We start from the raw sequence: 23,653 nt of genomic DNA, 5'->3' as shown, positions 1-23,653 counted from the left end.
TAATAAAATATATATAAAACAATAAAAATTATCACGACGTTTCGACCATAACACAAACGGTCGTCATCAAAACCGACACACCTTTGCAAAACCGACACACCTGATGACGACCGTTTGTGTTATGGTCGAAACGTCGTGAGAATTTTTATTGTTTTATATATTTTTTATTATTTTATTGTTTCCCTTCAACGTGACTTTACCGAAAGAGCTAAGAATATGAATTACTGCTGTCACGAAACCTTTAAATAAAAAAAAGACAAATAGTTCTCTACTTTGGTCCACCGGTGTGTTGAAGAGTGGATCCACAACATTTACAATTTGAGTTTGACGTTTTGCTGGACATTACATCCAGCATCTTCGGGCGATTTGAAAGAATAGTGAAGCCATCCACCTGCTTCCGGTCTTAAATAGTGGAGGATGATGCCATCATTGTTGAACCCCATCAGGATCCGAGATCAGAGGCGATGGGGGTGATATAATAGTTCAGTAATCAGCCACTTAGCATGTGACTCACCTGTAAGGAATTGCAATGTGTTGTGTATTCCTGAATAATACGCTTCCAGGCTGCGCTGAGTCTATAGCTATCACAGCGATTAAAATTATTTGAATTCTTCTTAATTTCAATTGATTCTCTAACTAATCTTGGCCAGTAATAATTATTTTTGCATAACACTTCGATTGGATGTCCTTTTTGGCAAGCATGCTCTGCCACTGCTGGCAGCTGTGTTTGGGAGAATTTATCACGTGAACATTTTTCGCAGCCAAATACTCTAAACCAGTGTTCTTCATTGCAAGGTCCCACGGGCCACTGGCAGCCTTTAGTGCGGCCCCTGACATGCGGACCCCGACAATACACAAGGAGTGAAAACATCCCATCATGCTGTCAAACCAAATAGTTTCAAATGTGTTGCGGCCTCACACTGATGTCTTAACGGCAAAAGTGGCCCCTCTTTGAAAATAAGTGACGAATACTGCTCTCAACGCATGTCGATTCTAAATGTGAAGGGAAAAACTGGAGGACCCGCGGAAAAATCAACACGACCACGGGGAGAACATGCACATTCCAAATGTATAAGCGTCAGGGTCAGGATCGAACCCACGAGCTCCTTCATAGCATGCGAGGGTGATAACATCTCGCCACCATACCACATAATTTGGAGTGAATTAGAGTTATTTTATTTCACCTGAACACCTTCAGACATAGCAAAACAAAGTATTTGTAGTGGATTCTAGATTTGCAGCTTTCGTGACTGCAAGGATCCATACTCTTTGGTTCTATTCGATTTTTGTTTTTTTATTTTTTACCTACGTGACTTTACCGAATAGAACCAAAGAGTATTTGTAGTGGACTTTATGGTAAAAATAGTGCTTTATTCAGTCATATTTAAAAATGTAATATCTAAAGGTAAGTAAAATCTCTCAAAGCTACTTATTCAGGGTAGAGGTGTTCCGGTTGTGTATGATGTTTAACGTATTGTAAATAATTGACCAATATCAATATCCGTGATTAATCCACTGCTGGATGACAAAACCCCCAAGCTGTCACCTAAAGAATCTATAGCGCCTACACATGAGCTGAATGACCGTTGGTCATAATCCCCACTTGCGATCTGTCCTGCCCAAATCCACTTACTTTTATTTACAGTTTGAATGTCACTAATCTGTCTCTCAATGTCATTGCCATGTACCGTATAAAATAAAGCCAAATATCGTAATTAGGCTACATTAAGTACATCATGTCTCCAACTTACTGTGATGGAAACTTCTGGAGGTAGGCAATGTTATCCAATAGTTTTATTTGCTCAATCGTGCAAGCTGTGTGGCTCCATCTGGAAAACGTAATAATATAATTATTATGATTCATTGACTAATCACAGAATACAATAATTTTACTCAATGCATTGAAAAATAGAACAAAAACTACGAGTTGGTGTTTTCTTTCAATGATCAACTTCCTTTCTGCTTAGCCTTGCCTTGTGCCGTAATTTTGCCTTCCAATTTATGAGCTTCAAAGTCAACAATTTGTATGTTTAACCATTAAGCATCACTTACAGTGCACCTGCTATTTAATGACAAATTTCCTTGATCCCTACTCTCACAAAAACTCAACACATGCATCATTTTCTTTGGTTCTTTCGGTAAAGTCACGTAGAATGAGAATAAAATAATAAATTGATAAAATAAAATAACGCAATAAAATTCTCACTTATTATTCTCATTCTGCGTGACTTTACCGAAAGAACCAAAGAAGATGAATCCTTGCAGTCACGAAAGCTTTAAATCGAAACATGCATCATTGACACTATACATAAAACAGGCGATATTTTCGGTAATAACCCTTCTTCATTGCACATGATGCGTTGTTATTGATGAATGCGTTAAGTTTTTCCTTTATTTGTCCACCACCGTTGGACATTTGCGAAAAAGAGCTTCATAGCTCCAAGGGATAAATAAAGATTACCATTCTGACTGCCGACGCAGCAGCAGCATCATCACCATCCTGCTTTCTCACAGCGGTGCCGGTGAACACAGCCATGCGTGTTGCATGCTCGTAAATTTAACTCGCACGCGGATTGTCTGGTGTGTTTTTCAGGAACTCGACGACTGTCATACAAGGCCCTGCAGGGAGCCTTAATGATTTATTTCTACAGGTAAAAAGCACAACGTGTGCGCACGTGATCTCTTGTACGCATATTAGCAATCTACAAAGAGAACATGAAGTGTCACTTGCAATTCCGCAGAGATGTCAAGGGGCAGGAGAGCAGAGTAATTCTCTCGTCAGAAAATGGAAAATGTAACCTAGGTCCCAGCAGCTCTGTGACGCGGTGTCTGTCCTACACACACCGGCCTGTCCGGCAGACTGAGTCCACGCTGACCCTGCAAGTCTTGACCCCTCTGCACGAAGAGTTAGAGGTTTATCCATCAGTTGCAGAGACTACAGTTGCGTTTGATACAGAAAGAGAAAATTAGCTGACAAAATTGTGCAATATATGGCAAATGACTTCAGAGTGATATACAGTGTTATCGCTCTCATTTATAATTTGTTAAAATATACACATACTCAGAATGTGTATTTAATGGGTACTAGCCTCGAGCCTGACAGACCTTCAAGGGTAATATTTTGCATTGAAAATTGTTCAATAAATGTTTCATGTTCTGGGTTCTTTCGGTAAAGTCATGTAGAATGGGAATAAAATAATAAAAATAATAATAACAGAATAAAATTCTCACGACGTTTCGGCCACAACACAAGTAGCCTTCCTCAGGTGAAAAAACAGGACTGTCTGGAAGACAGCGCTTGAGTGAACACTGCCAAGCATGGACAGCGTCTTTTAAGCTGTGTGGGAGGAACAGAGCGCCTTGACAAAGGAGTTATCGTATACATTAGCATGTAACTGGAGGATTAGCATGATTTTGGTGTGAGGGATTAGCACCACGGAGAGCGACGAGCTATGTTCAGACGGACGAGGGGAGGGGGGAGAGGAGTTTACATATAAATTAGCATGTAACTGGGGGACTAACATAATGTTGGTGTGAAGGATTAGCAGCAGTTTACATATCAATAGTAAATTAGCATGTAACTGGGGGATTAGCATGATGTTAGTATGAGGGATTAACACCACGGAGAACGACGAGCTTGTGTTCAGACGGACGAGTCCATCAATGTTCGGAACGGAAGGGGGGGGGGGGAAGAGAAGGTAGCAGCCACGGTGTGCTGCTCTGTCCTGCGTTGCGTTATAACTATGCTATAAACTTGACTACAATACAATATTATACCTTCCAATCTAAACTACATTGTATAATATCGTATCCATAGACAAATCTCACCCTTGAATTTTACAATGCGTTACTATACACTACCCTATATTTTAGACTATAAAATATTAGACTTGTAGTATTACACTATGTATTATTATATTAACCCTACTATATACCACACTGCTGTATATTCACTATACAATTACGGTACTATATATTGCCTTATGAATTATGTTAAACATTACACTGTTATACTATTTATTATTATACAAATGCTATAAACTATACTATTGACCGTCGTGTGTGTGATAGGTACTAATAGGCAGTGCCAGCGAATGGACTGCGGTCTGAAAGTCACCGTAAAATACAATCAATCAAGAACCGAAATGGTTTATAACGTCTTTCCAATGGTTACTAAGCCAGAATCCATCTTCTCGGTTGAAATTGTCTCTGTGTTTGTATATGTGGATAGCCTCATGAACGAATATCTCATGGTAGCCGGATGGCTTGCAGATAACCTCCGTCTTGGAGAAGTCAATGTCATGTGAGCTCACTGAATTATAACAGTGATCTGCCACAGCTGAGTTGTTCGTCCGATCGTGTTTCAAGTCTGCTTTATGCTCACGGATGCGGTCCGAGATATGTCGTTTGGTTTCTCCAATGTAGCTGCTACCACAGAGACAACTTAGTTTGTAGACGGTCGGGTACTGTATGTCTGGAACCACATCTTTTACAGACGGAACCAGATCACGGATTTTACGTACTGTGTTGAATCGGACCTGGATCTTGTGTTTATTCATGATTTTGGAGATCTCTTTTGTGACCCCCGCAATGTAGGGTAAGGTGATGGTTTTGAATGGCTCCTCAAGAGGAGTAACCATTAGCCTTGAGAGCTTGGTGTACGTGCTTGAGTTCACTAGCAATGTGTTCCTGGTCGCAAATGCACTGGGCTCTATGGTATAGAGTCTTGATGAGGGAATTCTTCTGGGATGGATGGTGGTGGGAATCCGGTTTTAAGTAAGAATCCGTATGGGTAGCTTTCCTGTAGACAGAGTGGCCCATTGAACCATCAGGTTTCCTTTTAATTAGGACATCCAAAAAGGATAGCTTGCCATCTTTTTCGACTTCCATGGTAAATCGTATGGCTGGGTGTATGGAATTGATGTGGTCGAGGAATTGGTCTAGAGCAGGCCGGCCATGTGGCCAGATGACAAAAGTGTTATCCACGTACCTCTTCCATAAGGTCGGGCATAGAGTGGCAGTCTGGATGGCGTCAGTCTCAAATTTTTACATGAAAACGTTGGCTACAACCGGCGATAGGGGGGAGCCCATTGGGGTGCCCTCAGTTTGTTTGTAGAAAGTTCCATTCCAGAGACAAGCGCTGTCTTCTGGACAGTCCTGTTTCTTCACCTGAGGAAGGCTACTTGTGTTGTGGCCAAAACGTCGTGAGAATTTTATTCTGTTATTATTATTTTATTCCCATTCAACGTGACTTTACCCGAAAGAACCCAGAAGATGAATCCCTGCAGTCACGAAAGCTTTAAATCGAAATGTTTTATGCTTTTAACATTTATCAGCAAGCTACACCATTGCCAACAGAATCTCAAAGTGTGTTACAATGCAAATGCTAGACACAAAACACCGAGGGGGGAAACAATTCGGAAAAATTGGAGCAAAAGCAGTGGAGTGCTGGTGAAGTGGTGAGCATACTGCACGAGGAGCATAACCCATCACGCGAACTCCGGTCATCCTTGCAGCAACGGCTTCTGGCTGGCCATCGAACAAAGATGGTGGGTCACCGCATGGCGCGTTTTCAGATGTGCCTCTGCGGCCGTCCAGAACGCTCTTCCTTCCAATATTAGGAAGCCGCTTGGAGCAATGCACTTTTAAACCAGCTAGATTGAAAACTAATGTCTTAAGAACTGTTTTTGGTGTTTAGTTTGTTGTATTTCCCCGCACCTCCGAAGAGCATGGTTGGCTATGTATGGTCCGAAAGAAGTTCAACATACATACATACATGAACACGGCGACCTGAGTTAAATTTCGAGCCAAAACTTGCATCGGTGGCCGGCCGTGGGCCGCACTATCCCATCTATGCCCCATTGACTCACTCAGACTTTATTTCAGCTGCTTAAGACCCATCGAATTAAGCAGCTCTTTGACGAGGAATGACCAGCGTGGTGAAGTATGCTGAAATAACCTCTATGACAAACAAGACATAGGAATGCCTTAATCTAACAATGGATTGACAAAGCAGTGTGAAGTTAAAACATAAACGAAAGTAATAATGCGTGTAGGGCAACATCAAGAAATATAACCCACGGTGCACAGGGCTCAAACAAATCCAAGCCCCAGTAGCAAGATGCTATTAACAGACAGTTCCATCGACAATTCACGGCACCATCGCTCAGACGCTACACACCACTTCTCAGACCCACACAAAGGCAAAGATCTCCCGTATAGCCTTCATAGACTGTTCGGGTAAGTGCAGTTAGCGAGTACCTATGAAGGCCAGCACGGCACACGAGGGGGTGGGTTGCCAGCACCACGTCCAATCGCCTTTGTCTCCCCAGTGATGATGTGTACTACACACCACATCAGGCACTCATTTGAGGCCAAGTCAACATAGGGGAGGCCCAAGACTGGTTCAGATAATCGTTACTGGTGTTGGTGGCCGTGAGCGGGATTCGAACTTCGGAACTCAAACCCCCACGCCCTCTCATAAATTGTCTCGGAGGTACGCCCCAGGAGAGTCCTTGTATCACCACATGGTCTATTATAGTCCCAGGGCCACCATACAGTGACCATGGAAACTTCACTGCCACCGCGTTATCTGGCAGGCAGGTCCCGTTCGAGGCTCCACCAACACTGGGTGTGGAATTTCCGAAAGTCCCTATGACCATGCCCAGGGGTTGGCAACCTGCAGATCCAGGACTGCACCGTGGCATAATCTATTAAGGACCACCGTCTCGTATTCATCATGTGCATTGCGGCTCTTGAAGTATCGAGTTTTTTACCTAATTATTTCGGTTGCCGATCCCTGACCACGCTCAATTCAAGGAACGCATTCACTTTTGTCTATTGCACACTCAACAGTGCTGTTTGTTACTGGCCGCTCGGTGGTTTGGGCCTTTGGGTCCTGTGCTCAGCAACCGTGATACAACAAAATTAAGGAAATCCCAGGTGCTTGAGAGGCCAGATAAGCGGTGGTTGTGGAGCAGGGAAATAATGGGGAAGAAGCAGAAAAAGTATGAACTAAACTAAAAGTTTAATTTTTTTTATTTTACTAGGTAAGGCCCACTGAGTGAAATAGCTATTTTTCAAAAGCGACCTGGCCACAAACGAACAGGCTTATCACGTGTAAATGTATAGCAGCCAAATTCGCAAAACGCATGTATCTCAATGTGGAGGGAAAAACCGGAGGCCCCGGAGAAAAATCCACACGACCACACGGGGAGAGAGACACGGAAACTCCAAATATACAGGTGTCAGAGTCGGGATCGAACCCACAACCTCCTGTATACCAGGCGAGGTAGTTAACTGCTCTAAACCGTGGAGAGGGAAATATGCCCAATGAAAGGAAGAATACAAGAACAACAAAAATAGTTCTCCAATGTGTTTCCAGGTTCCTGCAGAAGCTCCCAGTTCATGCAGTGAAACGTAGAACATCATGCCAAGCAACAGGCGGTACGACCCAAAAACACATGAGAGAGATGTCCGGCACAACCGCAAAAAAACTTAAGCAGGAGAAAAACTAAAATCTATATAATCCCCATCACATACGAACATGAGAGAGGTGAACGTGGTACTCAAGGTGGCAGGGTGTGTTAACTGGCAGGGTTGTGTTAACTACACTTGCCACCATCACTAAATAAGTATTTAGAACTTCTTTTGCACTGTATTCAGCCTATCATGCTAATCGGAGGTGCGGCAGCGCACGAGATGCAGATTTTGTCCGCAATTATTTACACGTTGTGTCACATTGAATCAAATCTATGAAAGTGCGACTTTACAAAATAGGCTCAACGTGTGCCACGCAAAACTCTCATACCGAATGACCATGGAATAGAAATTTATACTAGCTTTCCTCGCCTTACTACACGTAACCTCACAATCACGCCGGTGATATGAAGCTTCGGTTTTGCTACGCATATACCATTTTCAGCTTTTTAATTGTAAGAACTCTTGGTGCACAACGTCCTCCATTCGAAGAATGAAGAACAGGTTGCCCATGCGACACGTGTGTCCATGGGCCAATCTCCAACACAAAAGGCTTGCTCCGCGAGAGACCCCAGTGGAAACCTCTTCTCATGGCATGTCCCTCACAGCACAATTTAGAAAGTAATTTGAAGGAGGTTTTTTTTTTCTTCTTTATTTCAAAGGTGCAGAGAATGCTTCGCCTCGGACTGCTGTGCATTTCTCAACAATTTTAAAGAGCACGATGTTACCGGCAGTCTGTCCATCGCTAAACATCTCTGGAAATAAGGTCCTTGTTGCAAGAATGGGAGAATGGAGCTGCAGATCGTTAGCCCGGTATCAATAATAGATGCACAAAGTGCATTTAGACGTTTATATTGGGACAGAACAAGCGTAATTAGCATTACAAAGAGTTATGCATATATGTACACAAACACACACGCAGACAGCAACACGAGTGAGTATGGGATGCAGGAGTAGGGGTTGTGGAGTAACTACACAGTGGCCCTGGAAGAATGACAATTTCTCTCTCTCTCTGTGTCTCTCACAAGCAAATGCATGCAGATACTATACATAAAGACATGCAGATACTATACATAAAGACATGCAGATACTATACATAAAGACATGCAGATACTATACATAAAGACATACAGATACTATACATTAAAACATGCAGATACTATGCATAAAGACATGCAGATACTATACATAAAGACATGCAGATACTATACATAAAGACATGCAGATACTATACATAAAGACATGCAGATACTATACATAAAGACATGCAGATACTATACATAAAAACATGGAGATACTATACATAAAGACATGCAGATACTATACATAAAGACATGCAGATACTATACATAAAGACATGCAGATACTATACATAAAGACATGCAGATACTATACATAAAGACATGCAGATACTATACATAAAGACATACAGATACTATACATTAAAACATGCAGATACTATGCATAAAGACATGCAGATACTATACATAAAGACATGCAGATACTATACATAAAGACATGCAGATACTATACATAAAGACATGCAGATACTATACATAAAGACATGCAGATACTATACATAAAGACATGCAGATACTATACATAAAGACATGCAGATACTATACATAAAGACATGCAGATACTATACATAAAGACATGCAGATACTATACATAAAGACATGCAAATACTATACATAAAGACATGCAGATACTATACATAAAGACATGCAGATACTATACATAAAGACATGCAGATGCTATACATAAAAAATGCAGATACTATACATAAAGACATGCAGATACTATACATAAAGACATGCAGATGCTATACATAAAGACATGCAGATACTATACATAAAGACATGCAGATACTATACATAAACACATACATATACTATACATAAAGACATGCAGATAATATACATAAAGACATGCATATACTATACATAAAGACATGCAGATACTATACATAAAGGCATGCAGATGCTATACATAAAGACATACAGATACTATACATAAACACATACATATACTATACATAAAGACATGCAGATACTATACATAAAGACATGCAGATACTATACATAAACACATACATATACTATACATAAAGACATGCAGATACTATACATAAACACATACATAATCTATACATAAACACATACATATACTATACATAAAGACATGCAGATACTATACATAAAGAGAAAGGTCCCAAGGGTCCTGCGGTGGTGAGATGTTAACTACCTCGCCTGGTATATAGGAGGACCTAGGTTCTGATCCCGACCCTGACGCCTGCATATTTTAAGTTTGCATGTTCTCCCCGTGGTCATGTTAATTTTTCTTTGGGCCCTCCGGGTTTTTTTTCCCATCAACATTTCTAAACGTGCGTTTAGAGTATTTGGTTGCAATACATTTCCACGTCGTAAGCCACATCGTTGAGCTATCATTTGTGTCCAGGTGTATTGCTCATTTGAGAGCTGTATCGCTCAGTTCTAGGCCTTACCTGGTAAAATGAAAAAATTGAATAGTTTTAGTGTAATGCTGAATCAGATCAATTTCATTCTGGGTTTTTGATAACTGGCGACGACACATACAATTCAACGTTTCTTTATGGGCCTTGAAGATCAAGGTTCATTTTCCAGTGATGGAGGCTACTAAGTGGAGTGAAGCGATCATTCACTTTGCGTTAAACCACCTGCCTTGAGGAGGCACGTAGTATTACAAATGTAAGGGACACGTTTGCGATTATTAATTATGAAGGAATAGGTTTTACCCTTTCTGGCAATAAAACAGGTGCTAAGATGTTAAAACACCAAACAAACCTTTAGCAAGGAATCATGTCTGCATTAACCACACATACTTGTGGTGGCCATGCAAACAAAAAACATGCTCTGGTAGTATATGATGCATTGTCTTTGAAACTGATTGGTCCACACCAGAGACAGTTTTCTTTAAAGCCTTGTCTCAAACGGTGTAAGACCAGAGGACGCCCAAAGGCGAACAACTTCTAGTCTAACACTGTTTGCGACTAGGGTCTAAATAAAGCTGTCTCTGGTGTGGACCAATCAGTTTAAAAAACAATGCATATACTACCAGAGCATTTTTTTGTTTGCATGTTCACCACAAGTATATGTGGTTGATGCAGACATTATTCCTTGCAATAGGTTTCTGTTTGGTGTTTTAACATCTTAAAACCTATATTCTTGGTTCCTTCGGTAAAGTCACGTATAAGGGAAACAATAAAATCATAAAAATATTAAATAATCAAATTCTCACGACGTTTCGACTGCAACACAAGCAATCATCATCAGGTGTGAAAACCACAGCAAGAAAATTTTCTTTCTTGCTGTGGTTTACGTGACTTTACCGAAAGAACCAAGAATATGAATCCCTGCAGTCACGAAAGCTTTAAATCAAATCTTAAAACCTGTTTTTCTGCCGGAAAGGGTAAAACCTATTCTTAAATTTTGAAACTGGCAAGGGAGGTCCCATGATGAAATTAATTATTAATTTTACAGTTGCTGGGAAGCGGACCATGAGGATTGGCTGGGAGGTTCAATTCGGGTAAAAGGCGGGAAATCAGGATGATGAGGTAGAGGATAGTTAGGGGTGGAGAACGAAGGAGGAAGGTGTTTGGTGGAGAAGAAAAGAAGCAGGGTAGACGGGGGATATTCTATAAAGGTTCAGGGAGTACCGCGAGAAAGAGGATAAAATGGGGGCTTTTGGAGAGCACTGGGTCTTTTGGCTCTGAAGCTCTCTACAAGTGTTGATAGATGTTACGTTCCCAGTGCCACGAAGTTCACTTGTACATATATACTATATGCTGAACTTCTTTCACACCGTATGTAGCCAACTGCGCTAATCGGAGGTGCGGGGAAAGAGCAGAAAACTAAACACAATAAGCAGTTTTAAAGCAATGAGTTTTAAATGTAGATTATTTCAAAGGGCATAGTTCCAGTGGCTTCCAAGTATCAGACGGAAGAGCGTTCCAGACGCCGCGAGAAGCACACCTAAAAGCGTGCGATGCGGTGACCACCGTCTTTGTTCTACGGTTCGCCAAAAGTGGTTACTGCGCTTACCAAGTCGACTCCTGTGGACTCTCTGTCACGTGCACATCAGAATAGGAATCTTTATTAAATCCTGGCGAAATCCATCGAGCTGTTAGGCTCTTTTTCACAGTTGTCCAGTAATTTAACGTGGAAAATTAAGAAGTAAACATATCATTCTAAATTGATTAATCATGGCTGATAATGATAATGGGATGAAGCAATCTAAAACATAATTAAATTCAAACTACACAGCTTCGTCACCCAATCGTGTCCACCCTCACCTTGAACTAAATCACACTTAATCTGCACTCTGATTTTTGTTCTGTATTAAATTAAGGTCTGTAGGTATCCCAATTACAAATGTAATTATATTTTAACTTTGTATTACACTTCTTCTGTTGCCATTACGTTTTGGCAAAATGTTGAGCTTTCCTTTATATAGTGATGAAGGCATAAAAAATATATAAAATATGTAAATATATATTTTGTTAACGTTCACGTAAAAAAAGAGGCATTGATCTTCTTTGAAGAAAACAACCCTTTTTCCCCCACTCCTACTGCAACGTTACTATTTTTATTTCTTCACTTTCATGTCCCGCTAAATTGCCATCATGCGGCAGGTGTTGAAATTTTCTGACATGTCCGTCTTGCCCCTTGTGTGTTGTTTGCTGCAGGGAAGAGCCTCGATTTCAAGTGCCTTTTCAGCTGCTCAACAGCCTCATGGATCTCGACTCACTCATGACAAAGTGGCGCTGTGAGTCCCTCTCCCTGTCTCTCTCTTCTATATTTATGTGAAATAAAAGAAACCAGCTGGCCAGAGAACATAGAACAATTTATCCAGGTCTTCTCGCTTCGTAAGTAGCAAAGTGTCACAGAGTAAACACTGCCAAAGTTTCCAACAGCAAGCCCATGTGTGTTGGTGCTCGCCTGTGAGCCAGCAGATTGGAGGCCGGGTTTGTGGATTATGCATCTTTGTAAAACTCCAAAACCCACATGGCTGCGAGATGGCCACGGGATGGCAATAAAGCCAAATGGGTTCAGAACCCATCTATGCGGAATTTGCAATGTTGCCGTATGGGAGTGCGCCACTGCATCTTGCTGCAGAGGTTTGCGGATTGAGACCCAACACCCTCCCTGGCCTTCAACATACATTAACCGTACATGAAACATTTATTCTGCTTCACATTGGATGTTAAAGATCCCACGATGTTACGTGAAAGAGAGTAGGCCATATGTGCTGGCATCATGGCCTGAATTTGAAAGCTTACCAGAAATTTATTTCGAGGAAAAACACAATTGTCAACACTCACCGCAAAAGTTAACAGCGCCATCCTAAAAAAATAGTTGAGGTTCAGTGAGGCGTTCCCTGATGACTAAATGTTAAATACGAAGTAATGTGTGGGTTTTTTACGGGTATAATTTGTGCCCTGGCTTGCGTGACCTCGATGTTAAAACGAAGTGCAGCTTGTATCTTGCCCAACCATGAATTAACTGTCGAGGTCACAAGAATGACATCTACCATGACAATGGAAATTTCAGCAGTCATTGTGGACAATGCAGAGATGCAGCCTGCAGGAGATGATCCCTGCAAGGCAACAGTGCGGCAATATGATAGTTTGCTTTTTTACAACTCATTTGCAAAAAATAAAAATGCATCTCAAAACGCTCGTCCTTGCTGATGTTGCTAATGGGTTTCTTAGCATTTTTGAGGATAGCAGCGATTTCAGATCTAGCAACATCTGCCGGGATGTGTCCAAAACCTTTGAGGGCTACGTCGACCTGGGCACTGATATCATCCACTGGGATGTGTTTAGGGGTGACTGCGAAATTTAACCCTTTAGCTAGTACCAATTTTAGGCTGTCATAAATTGGGATGTTACCATGATTGATGCCAATCGTGTTAACATATAACTTTTTAAGGTGTGGCTCTGGCTTTGTTTTTGACAGGAGGTTGAATTTTGCAATCAAGTTAACTTTACATTAGGTTAACATTGAAGTAGTTGAAGAAACTGTCATGTTATCTACATGGTCCCAATCAGATGTGAACATTTTTTCCTGATTATTCTAAGTGTGATTGTAAGATAATGTTGTCTAAATTATCAAGTTCAAATCGGAGCAATTTTTTTCTCTCTGAGACTAGAACTAGGCTGGCCCTAAACAAGATCCGTTTAGAGTTAGGAGAAGTGACAGCAGCAGATGTGAGTGTAAAGGCGATCGGTATTACCTTGGTGTCTCTCAGAAAGGTGAGAGACTCGATCGGGTGAACCTTCTTGTCTCTCCCCCTCTGCATTCGATCTCTCAGATCTCTCCCCCGTTGACTCAAGTGCTGCCGCGGGGTTCACTCACTGCCCAGCCTCCTCTTTCCCCCCTACTCCGACTCTCTGTGTGTCTTTCTCTCTCTCTCTCTGTGCATCTCTCTCCGATCTCTACTCCAGTGACCCGGATGCTGCCACGGGGTCCACTTTCTGCCCCGCCCCCTCTCTCCCCCCACCTCCTCCCCCCTACTGCCGAGGCCTATATAACCTCGTGCCACGGCAGATCTCTCGCCTACTTCAGCAGTTTTTCTTGCTGTGGTTGTCCCACCTGATGATGATTGCTTGTGTTGCGATCGAAACGTGATCTATTATTTTTCTACCTACGTGACTTTACCAAAAGAACCAAACAGTCCCGAAAGCTTCAAATCAAGATTATTCTAAAATGTTAAATGAAATACAAGTTTTATTATAATTTACGAAGTTGGGAGGCCCTCGGGGATTGTCACACCATTCTTGTAATGGTACATGACATGTTTTTGCCATCGCAATTGCATGAAATCAGGAGAGTTGGCAAGCATCTGCTCTGCTCATAGCAAACAGAAATAGCTGGTCTTAATTCCGATGGAACACGGCCGACCAAGATAGCATATTTTTTTCTATAGCCTTATTTATCATGATACAAGGGTCTGGGCTAATGTAGGAAGAGCATTGCTTAGTAAATTATATATCCCAATAGCAGTTGTTTGTTCGTATTAAATCGTGTGAATGTAAACAGACTTGACAAACCCTGCAGATAATTATATTGAAAGAAGGGGTTGCCTTGGGTAGTGGTGTCGTGAAAACTTTGGCCATGGACGGTGGGGATGAGTCCTGTCCGTTGTTTGGATGTATGAAACTAAATAGAATTGGCATTTTCGAATATTTCAAGCAAAAATGGAATGCAAGTAAATTTTTGTTGGTAAGGCATAAATGTATATTATAAACATTTTAAGTTCATACTACATTGAACAACCCGTCTGAGCTGTTTGCCGTAAATTACCTTGTGCTTTGAAAACAAAACAGCGTGAGCAAAAGAGGTCAAAAACTATTTCAGCCGGGCAGTGTTTGAAATGTGAACAAAATAGAGAGGTGACGATGTTTCAGTACAGCCAGTGTGTTTGGACGAAAAACAACTTCGCGTAAACAGCACGGAAACAAACAAGCATCGCGGGTTTCCTGCTGTGCATGCACTTAGTTGGCTCTGCAAGGGGGAAGGTAGCACAAGGCATTCTCATCATGTTTGCAGAGATGCGACTCCCGGTTTGAGGGAAGAAGAGCAACAAGGCTGGGATTCATCACGTGTCGCCCCAACGTCGCTGACCTCCCTAAATTTTGTGCAAGCCTGACATCCATTGGAAGTGACCCAGTTTCTAAAAAATAATTGTTATTTAAAGGTATTTGTACAGTTAAACTCAAGTGAACGTGAACATAATTAATTTCCCAACTGTAATTATACATATTGGCCTATTTAGTGAAAATGTGATGTTATGTGGGAAATTACTGGCTCTGAAGAATTATTTCCCACGGGAAATTGATCATTGCAGTGTAACATTCTAGGATTGTGTTCTTTGTAAATGGTATTGATTTAGGCATGTCTTTGGCTCCACAGAGACACAGAAAAGTACATTGTGTCTTTGTGTGTAACTATAAATTCTAAGCCAAGGTAGTTCCAATTTGAAGGATGCATTTGAACAACTAGTGTATCTTTACAATTGCATGCCCAATGAATACACACATTTCATCAACCTTTGAAAAAGGAATAAAAGTATATTCCATATAAAGATAATTCACAAGGCATGCAATTGAAGACTATCATTAACAACACGCTTCTATTCGGGTCCGATAGTTAGAATACTGCATTCGGGAAATGAGTCACTACTTTGAGGATCTTGATAGACAAGCAAAATAATAAACGCATTGATAATAGTTTTTCGCCCTTTTCTGGCAACAAAACAGGTGTTCAGATGTTAAAACACCAAACTGAAACCTTTAACAAGGAATAATGTCTGCATTAAGCACAATACTGGTCAGAATGCAAACAAAAAACAACACTGATAATATGTGGCATTGTCCTTGAAACTGGTCCACACCAGAGACAGCTTTCATTCGAGCCTCATCTCAAACGGTGTTAGACCAGATGACGCCAAAAGGCGTACAGCCCAAAGACAATGCCACTATCAGAGTAATGAGAGCTTGGGTTGAGCATCTACATCATGGGACCTCCTTTGCTAGTACCAAAATATGATAATAGGGTTTTCCCCTTTTTTCTGGCAACAAAACAGGTGTTAAGATCTTAAAACCCCAAACTGAAACCTTTTATAAGGAATCATGTCTGAATTAACCACAATGCTTGTTGTCAGAATGCAAACAAAGAACGTACCCTGATAATACATGCATCATCTTTGAAACCGATTGGTCCACACCACAGACAGCTTTCTTTAGAGCCTAGTCTCAAAACGGTTTTAGACCATAGGACGCCAAAAGGCGTACAGCCCAAATACAGTGCACTGTCAGAATAATGAGAGCTCGGGATGAGTATCTACATAATGGGATCTCCTTTTCCAGTAACAGTCTCGTTTGAGACGAGGCTCAAAAGAAAGCTGTCTTTGGTGTGGACCAATCAGTTCCAAGGACAATGCATATATTATCACAGTATAATTTTTGTTTGCATTCTGGCCACAAGTATTATTGTTAATGCAGACATGATTCCTTGTAAAAGGTTTCAGTTTGGTGTTTTAACATCTTAACACCTGTTTTGTTGCCAGACAAAATGTGGAAAACCTATTCTCATATTGTTTTACTGGCAAAGAAGGTCCCATGAAATATACGTATTCTCCAGTGACCTGGAAAAAGCCACAAGTCGCATTCGATAGTTTATTCAGTCGCCTAGAGAATCAGGCTTATGCAATTCACCCCCCCAAGGTCTGCGATGATTTTTCGCCATTTGGCATCGTCATTTGATTCAAGAATACCACCATTCTTTTTTTGTCTAATTTGTCGCGTCTAATTTTAATTGCAATTTTATTCTGCCTCGTTTGTAATGGTCTTTGCGCCCATGGCTTTGTAATGTAACATTAGCATACCATTAGTATGTCATTTGAATACATTGCAAATAATGAATTCTCACTTACCCTATTCAATACGTTTAGAGCAATGGGAATGCAATGGATATAAGGGGGCGAATGTTGAATTCACTGTCACTATAATCTTCCGAAGGATGTCTTTGTCAACTCAACCTGTCATCTCTCTGGGACTGAAAGAAAATAAGTACCACTTTGTCGGAAATCAACAGTGGTTGTCCTCGGGAGAAATTGGCCACGTGGTGGGAATATGAAATTCAACCACTTGTTTGGGGCTCCATCGGATATGAGAAATGTCCGATTCTCATTGAGCAAGATTTTTTTTTTTTTGCCATTCCAGAGCTGTGAGACCACAGCGCTACTGTGGTGGGGGCTTAGTGGGAGTCACTTCTTAAGCCTGGCTATGAAGTTGCCTTTTTGACACGATGCTGCTCAGCATCGTATCAAAAAAAGCATTGCCACTTTGAAACTGTTGGCCATGAGACTTTTTGCACATGTGGAGAAAACTCGCTCCTCAAACGACATTACAATGATGTCGAAATCTCATTGGCACAATGAATTTTTTTAAACTTTGATGCTGTGCACGGTGGTTGCTGATGGGCAGCCATGTCTTCTGCAAATTTTTCCGAAGTAGAACATTCATACACAATGTATTCATTGTACCCACCATGGGGAGTTTTTCACTTGAAATGGTTTTATTTGATGTTATAGTAATGAGTCGGTGTTTTTTTTTCCGTTAAAATGTAAAGGCTTGGCAAAATGGTATTTGATATTCATTCATCTTCCAGAATCTGATTGATAGTAAGAAAGTGGGTGATGGTAGAGAAACCTTTCCTTGCTCGTGTGGTTTGGCTGGCCTATAATTTTTCCATTATTTTCCCCCCAATATTCTTCATGAAGAACGTGTATACAGAGGCTAGAGGTCTATACTTTTTCAAGTCAGTTTTAACAACAATTTTAAAAATAGAAGAATTATTTAGGCATCATTTTAAGATTGAGGCATTTCATTTGCATAAAGATTTAAGAGAGATGACCAATGATTTCTGTCCCATACCTGGTACCACTTCTTTCGTGTCCACAATTTTACCACTTGATACGGGAGCATCCCCTTTTTGTTCTTCTGCGAAGGGCATTTGACTCGGCAGACATTTATGTGGTCATCCAAGATCTCACCAAAAAACGGCCTAAACACAAAATATTTATAAATAACAAATAAAACCCCACATATGTCGCCATCCTTCATGGTCTCACGATGCAACACTCTATCCAGCTTTTGTGCACGAACTGAAATCATTGCTCCATCTGTACAGTTAACATCCTCTCAGGCGTGTTGCTAATCCATTGTTAATCTCAAACACTGGCCATTATCCCTTCTAAAAGTGTGGCCTGCACAAGCCGACTGGCTTTTTGAGCAATCAATATGGCATCTCGAAATTGTGTTTGTTCTCTGATCCATGTGGTTATTATGTCTCTCAGCGAAAATTCCCAGTATGCTTATTTTCATGCTTGTCTGCATACTTTTCAGTTTTTGTTCCATTTTCTCTATCAATTTATTACAGACTTTCGCTACAAACATCAGACATAATACAGGTTTTTTGGGGTAGATTGCGTAAAAACCTGTATTATGGTTCTCTATTAATTTGTATGTACCGTATCTGATCCATGTTGCATAACAAGTAGTTGATTGGATTTCAAAGCATACTCTCAGTGTAATTCCGTATTTGAAAAGTGTATAGCGCAGTTAGTTCACATTTTTGGATTTTTTTTTCCAATTTGTGCCACTACAAATTGTTCTTTGAATTGGAATTACCCAGTCAAAAGTTTGTTGCGGGGGAGAAAATGTGACAGGCTGACCTTTGCGATTGTCCTGTTGAACGAATGAAGTGGCTTGAATTGATCCTCATACGCCTGATATTGGATGCAGATAATCACGTGTGCCTAGTGCAGCGCATGATTGGCAGCAAGGCCGGGACGGGTGGATCGTCGGGCTACCAGTACCTGCGCTCCACCGTCAGGTGAGCTCCATCCCCCTTTCCGTTATCTCCCTTGCTAGTCTAAACTAAAACTATAAACTATTTTTTTATTTTACCAGGTAAAGCCCCACTGAGCTATGTAGCTCTTTTTAAGAAGTAACCTCGCCATCACAAATGATAGCCCAACGAAGTGGCTTATTGCATGGACAATTATAGCTGCCAAATTACTCTAAACGCGCGATGTTGATTCTAAACGTGGAGAGGAAAAATCAGAGGACGCGGAGATAAATCCACACGACCACGGGAAGAGAGAGTGAACATGCAAACTCCAAAAATACAACAGGCATCAGGGGCGGGATCAAACCCATGACCTCCTGCATATGAGGCGAGGGACTTAACATCTCACCATCGTGGAGAAATGATTGCCATTCATGTTTTAAGTCACATCAAAAATGCTTGTCATTGTCGTCATCACACTTTCCAAATGCGGGACATTCCAATGCACTGGCAGGAAAGTAACATTAGGTGACATTTGGCAGGGAAAAAGAAGCCACGTTTTTGCTCTGCTCTGTGGACCCCACTCTTTTTCCCACCACATATGTTGCAAGATATTGTCTTCCCTGCACCGACTGCTTGCTGTAAAAATATCTGAAATGCAATAAGTAAATTTTTATAGATGGATAATTAGTTGTATTATTGTGACAGAAAATGCATTTTTGTATTTTACCTGTTGGAGTAACTTTGTGATTTCAAGTATAAATGAATGTGTACCCCATTGTTTTATTCAGCATAATACAGGATTGAATAAAACTGCTATTTAATACTTATTTAACATACAAGGAGCAAAATGGGACCTTTTTGCTGGTATCAAAGTATAAAAAAATAAGAAAAGGATTTACCCTTTCTGGCAATAAAACAGGAGGTGTTAAGATGTTCAAACACCAAATAGAAACCTTTTGCAAGGAATCAAGTCTGCATTAACCACACACGCTTGTGGTGAACATGCTATCAAATATGCTCTGATAATTATATATGATTTGTCTCGTCTCACCAGTGTCAGACCAGAGAACGACAAAAGGCGAACAGTACAAAGACAATGCACTATCAGAGGCTGTATAGCTCGGGGTGAGCAGCTACAAAATGGGACCTTTTTGCCAGTATCAAAGTATGAAAAAATAAGAAAAGGTTTTGCCTTTTAATCATTATATATTGAGGGTGTAATATTTGAAGGTAGCTCTGGGGATATTTTCTATGTCAGAGCCCTGAGATAGACGCGGGTTTTAATGTAGGTCATCACCTGCAGTATAGTTAATACAGGTTTGCAAGTGGCGTAAGTTAATGGTATCAGTCTGCTTAATAACTGCAGTTATTCCCCAAATAGCAAACATAAGATTTGAAGTAAAAATGTATTAATATAGCTGATGATTTACACATGATGAACACAGGGCATGAATGAGTGCCACTTAGTATTGAGTAGGAAAACTAAACAAAACTATTATTTTTATTTTACCAGGTAAGACCCACTGAGCAATATAGCTCGTTTTCAGAAGCGACCTGGCCACAACTGTTAGCTCAAAGAAGTGGCTTATCATGTGTAAATTTATAGCGGCCAGATACTCTAAACGCGTGCTGATTTTAAATGTGGAGGAAAAAAACGGAGGACCCAGACAAAAATCCACGCGACCACATGGGGAGAACATGCAAACTCCAAATATACAAACAATAGGATCAGGATCGAACCCATGACCTCCAGTATACCAGGCAAGGTAGACAACATCTTGCCAGACATGGACAGACCGAACATGGACGTATTTCTCAGTTCGCCAAGGTCTATAAAAACTGTGCCATTTTTGGCATGAAGTTCAGCACGGTACCAGTATCAGATCTCGGTATAAATCATTTGACACATTGATTCAACTGCCACGACGGGAGATCACACCTTTGGGTTGCAAGTCAAGTGTGCTAATCAAAGGGATATGTTTCTGAACTCAAAGCTAAAAAAGAATGCAGACTTATTTTTTACATTTTCTTTACTCTCACTCTCTGACTTTTTAGCGGGTAGAGAGTGTTGGCGAGGTGTCGTTGACATCTTGCCACAATGGCGAGATGTTAACTACCTCGCCTGGTATACACCTGTATATTTGGAGTGAGAATGTTTTCCCCGTGGTCTCCTGTATTTTTTTCCGGGTCCTCTCGTTTTTCCCTCCACATTTCGAATCAACATCACGCGTTTACAGTATTTGTCTGATGTAAATTTCCACACGATAAGCCACTTTGTTGAGCTATAATTTGTGATGGCTAGGTCGCTTCTGAAAAAAGAGCCATACAGCTCAGTGGGTTCAGTTTTCAGTTTCATTTATTAGGTATAACCCTGTGAGCCATGCGGCTCTTGACTCGGGTGCAATCGCAACAAACAAAAACATGAACAAGAAACATCTTAAAGTGACTACATGCAACAGAAACATCCTGGAAAAAACAGCAAAAGTCTTCCAGCTAAAAACACCGTATTTCAACGCTGTGTGCAAAAATCCTAGTGGGATGCAAGTCAAACAATAACAACCATAAGACATTCATATTCTTAGCTCTTTCGGTAAAGTCACGTTGAAGGGAAACAATAAAATAATAAAATATATATAAAACAATAAAAATTCTCACGACGTTTCGACCATAACACAAACGGTCGTCATCAACGGCAAGACAATTAGATTAAAGTTATCAGGCTAAATCTGTACTACAACAAACAAACATGGCTAAACCAAAACGTTTTCAAAATCACCAAAATAACGCTATAAAAACAATGTAACAGTGATCATTGGAACTGTGATTCAAATTTTACAACAAACGATATACATAAAATGTATGACCAAACTTTGCAGCCATAGCTGGCTGCATGAGTTACTCCATAACAGCAGGAGTATCAATAGCAGTATCAACATTTTTCAATATACCTTTAAAGATCAGCACACTATAATCAAAACTCAAGATCATACTTTGCAGCGGTCATCCGGAATTATACATTTGATTTCAGGCCATTCTGAATAGCAGTGGCAGCTAGGGGTGTACAACTCCTCTCGAGCAGTTTTTAGTGAAGATCTCACAGGTAGTGATCCAAGTTGCAGTTTATTGGCAATAGCATTCCAGACCATGAGGGCATCAAAAATAAAGTCGAAAGAAATTAGAACTTTGTCCTTGATGACGATGCCGTTGACCTGCTTGATCCTTGACCCATGTCCCACATTGCCCCAGTGACCGCTACAAGGTGTTCGTGGACCTCTTCAACCTGGCCACGTTCCTGGTCCCACGGAGCTGGATCCCACGCCTAACCCCCATGCTGCACCGCTCGCTTGCCAAGGCGTCATGCTGCGACAGCTCCTACAGCAGCGGTGGCGACGATGAGAGCGACGCCGGATCGGAGGCCGGGTGCAGCGGCCGCTGCGGGCAGGACCACTGTGTCTGTTGCTTCGACGCCGCCGCCGCCGCCGCCGCCGGCCGTGGTGGAACGAGCTCGCCGAGCAACACGGCCGATCAGGCCTGCGAAGGCTTCACGCCGACGACTTGCAACGGGAGATTTTCCACCACCGCCATGGCCACAGCCACTGCCGGGCACGGCCCCAGGAGCCCCACGCCCCCCGCCGCCACTGTGCTAGCGCGAGAGGCACCAGTCACTCAGAATCTCAACAAGTTTCTCGTGTTGGAGAAGTAGGTCTGTTCAGGCTGCTTCATTGTATGAAATAGTGCTTGCTCTCTCGTGCCACAATCTGGCGAACAGGCTTGCTTTATTGTAAGTGCAAATTTACTTACAAATCTATGCAAACGTTTAGGTTAGAAACAAAACATTATGCTGAGACAAGAAACAAATCAAATAGTTTTAATGATTAAATATAAAGTAGGCTACACACTGCATAGGAAGAACCTCAATACCTCTATATTACTGGTTACTGAGTCCTGTCGGTGGCTCAGAGGGATACGATTATGTCAGGACACTGAGAAAACTCTTCAAAAAGTAGGGATTTTAATCTTTACAGCACTCGTGATTAGACGGGGGTCTCAAACTGATGATCTCATCGCAGTCACTGATGATTAAATGTGATTTGCTGTGATAATTTGGCATATTTCGTACCCTCTGAGGGTTAAAGAATTCAGTTTGGTTGCCATGAACGAAACACTTTGCAGGGCATTTGAAATGTGGCATTACCTCATGTGGGTATGAGGCCATTTAAAAGGCTTATATAATGTAATCCACGACATTACCTTGCGGGGTCATGCTCTATCATTCGAGCACATGCTAATTGCTGTTAGACATCAACAATGAAATGTATAAAGCTTGCGACAAGACACTAATAAATTTTGATTTAAAGCTTTCGTGACTGCAGGGATTCATATTCTTGGTTCTTTCGGTAAAGTCACGTAGAAGGGAAACAATAAAATAATAAAAATATGAAACAATACAATTCTCACGACGTTTCGACTGCAACACAAGCAATCATCATCAGGTGTGAAAACCACAGCAAGAAAATTTGCAAAAAAATTTGCAAAAATTTTTTCTGTGGTTTTCACACTTGATGATGATTGCTTGTGTTGCAGTCGAAACGTCGTGAGAATTGTATTGTTTTATATTTTTATTATTTTATTGTTTCCCTTCTACGTGACTTTACCGAAATAATTTTTTTGCTGTGGTTTCACACCTGATGATGATTGCTTGTGTTGGAGTTGAAACGTCGTGAGAATTTTATTGTTTTATATTTTTATTATTTAATTGTTTCCCTTCTACGTGA

General features: G+C 41.1%; 1 protein-coding gene across 2 annotated transcripts in view; it reads left to right on the top strand.

Annotated features, from left to right (window-relative positions):
• The window catches only part of TDO2 (tryptophan 2,3-dioxygenase), a 114,783-nt gene extending 91,543 nt beyond the window's left edge, over positions 1-23,240 (top strand). For both annotated transcript variants that reach the window (XM_032955141.2, XM_076067524.1), the window contains exons 9-12: positions 2,594-2,651; positions 12,206-12,285; positions 18,830-18,920; positions 22,125-23,240. In XM_032955141.2, coding sequence (XP_032811032.1) covers positions 2,594-2,651; positions 12,206-12,285; positions 18,830-18,920; positions 22,125-22,581 — 686 coding nt within the window. In that variant the 3' untranslated portion in view covers positions 22,582-23,240. The remainder of the gene's footprint in view (positions 1-2,593; positions 2,652-12,205; positions 12,286-18,829; positions 18,921-22,124) is intronic.
• The last annotated feature ends 413 nt before the right edge of the window (positions 23,241-23,653 follow it).

Source organism: Petromyzon marinus, chromosome 16 (genome assembly GCF_048934315.1).
Source record: "Petromyzon marinus isolate PM22_M1 ecotype Great Lakes invasive population chromosome 16, UKy_Petmar_22M1.pri1.0, whole genome shotgun sequence".
Classification (NCBI taxonomy): Eukaryota; Metazoa; Chordata; class Hyperoartia; order Petromyzontiformes; family Petromyzontidae; genus Petromyzon; species Petromyzon marinus.
Note: the sequence above shows the minus strand (reverse complement) of the source record. Positions and strands in the feature narration are given on the sequence as shown.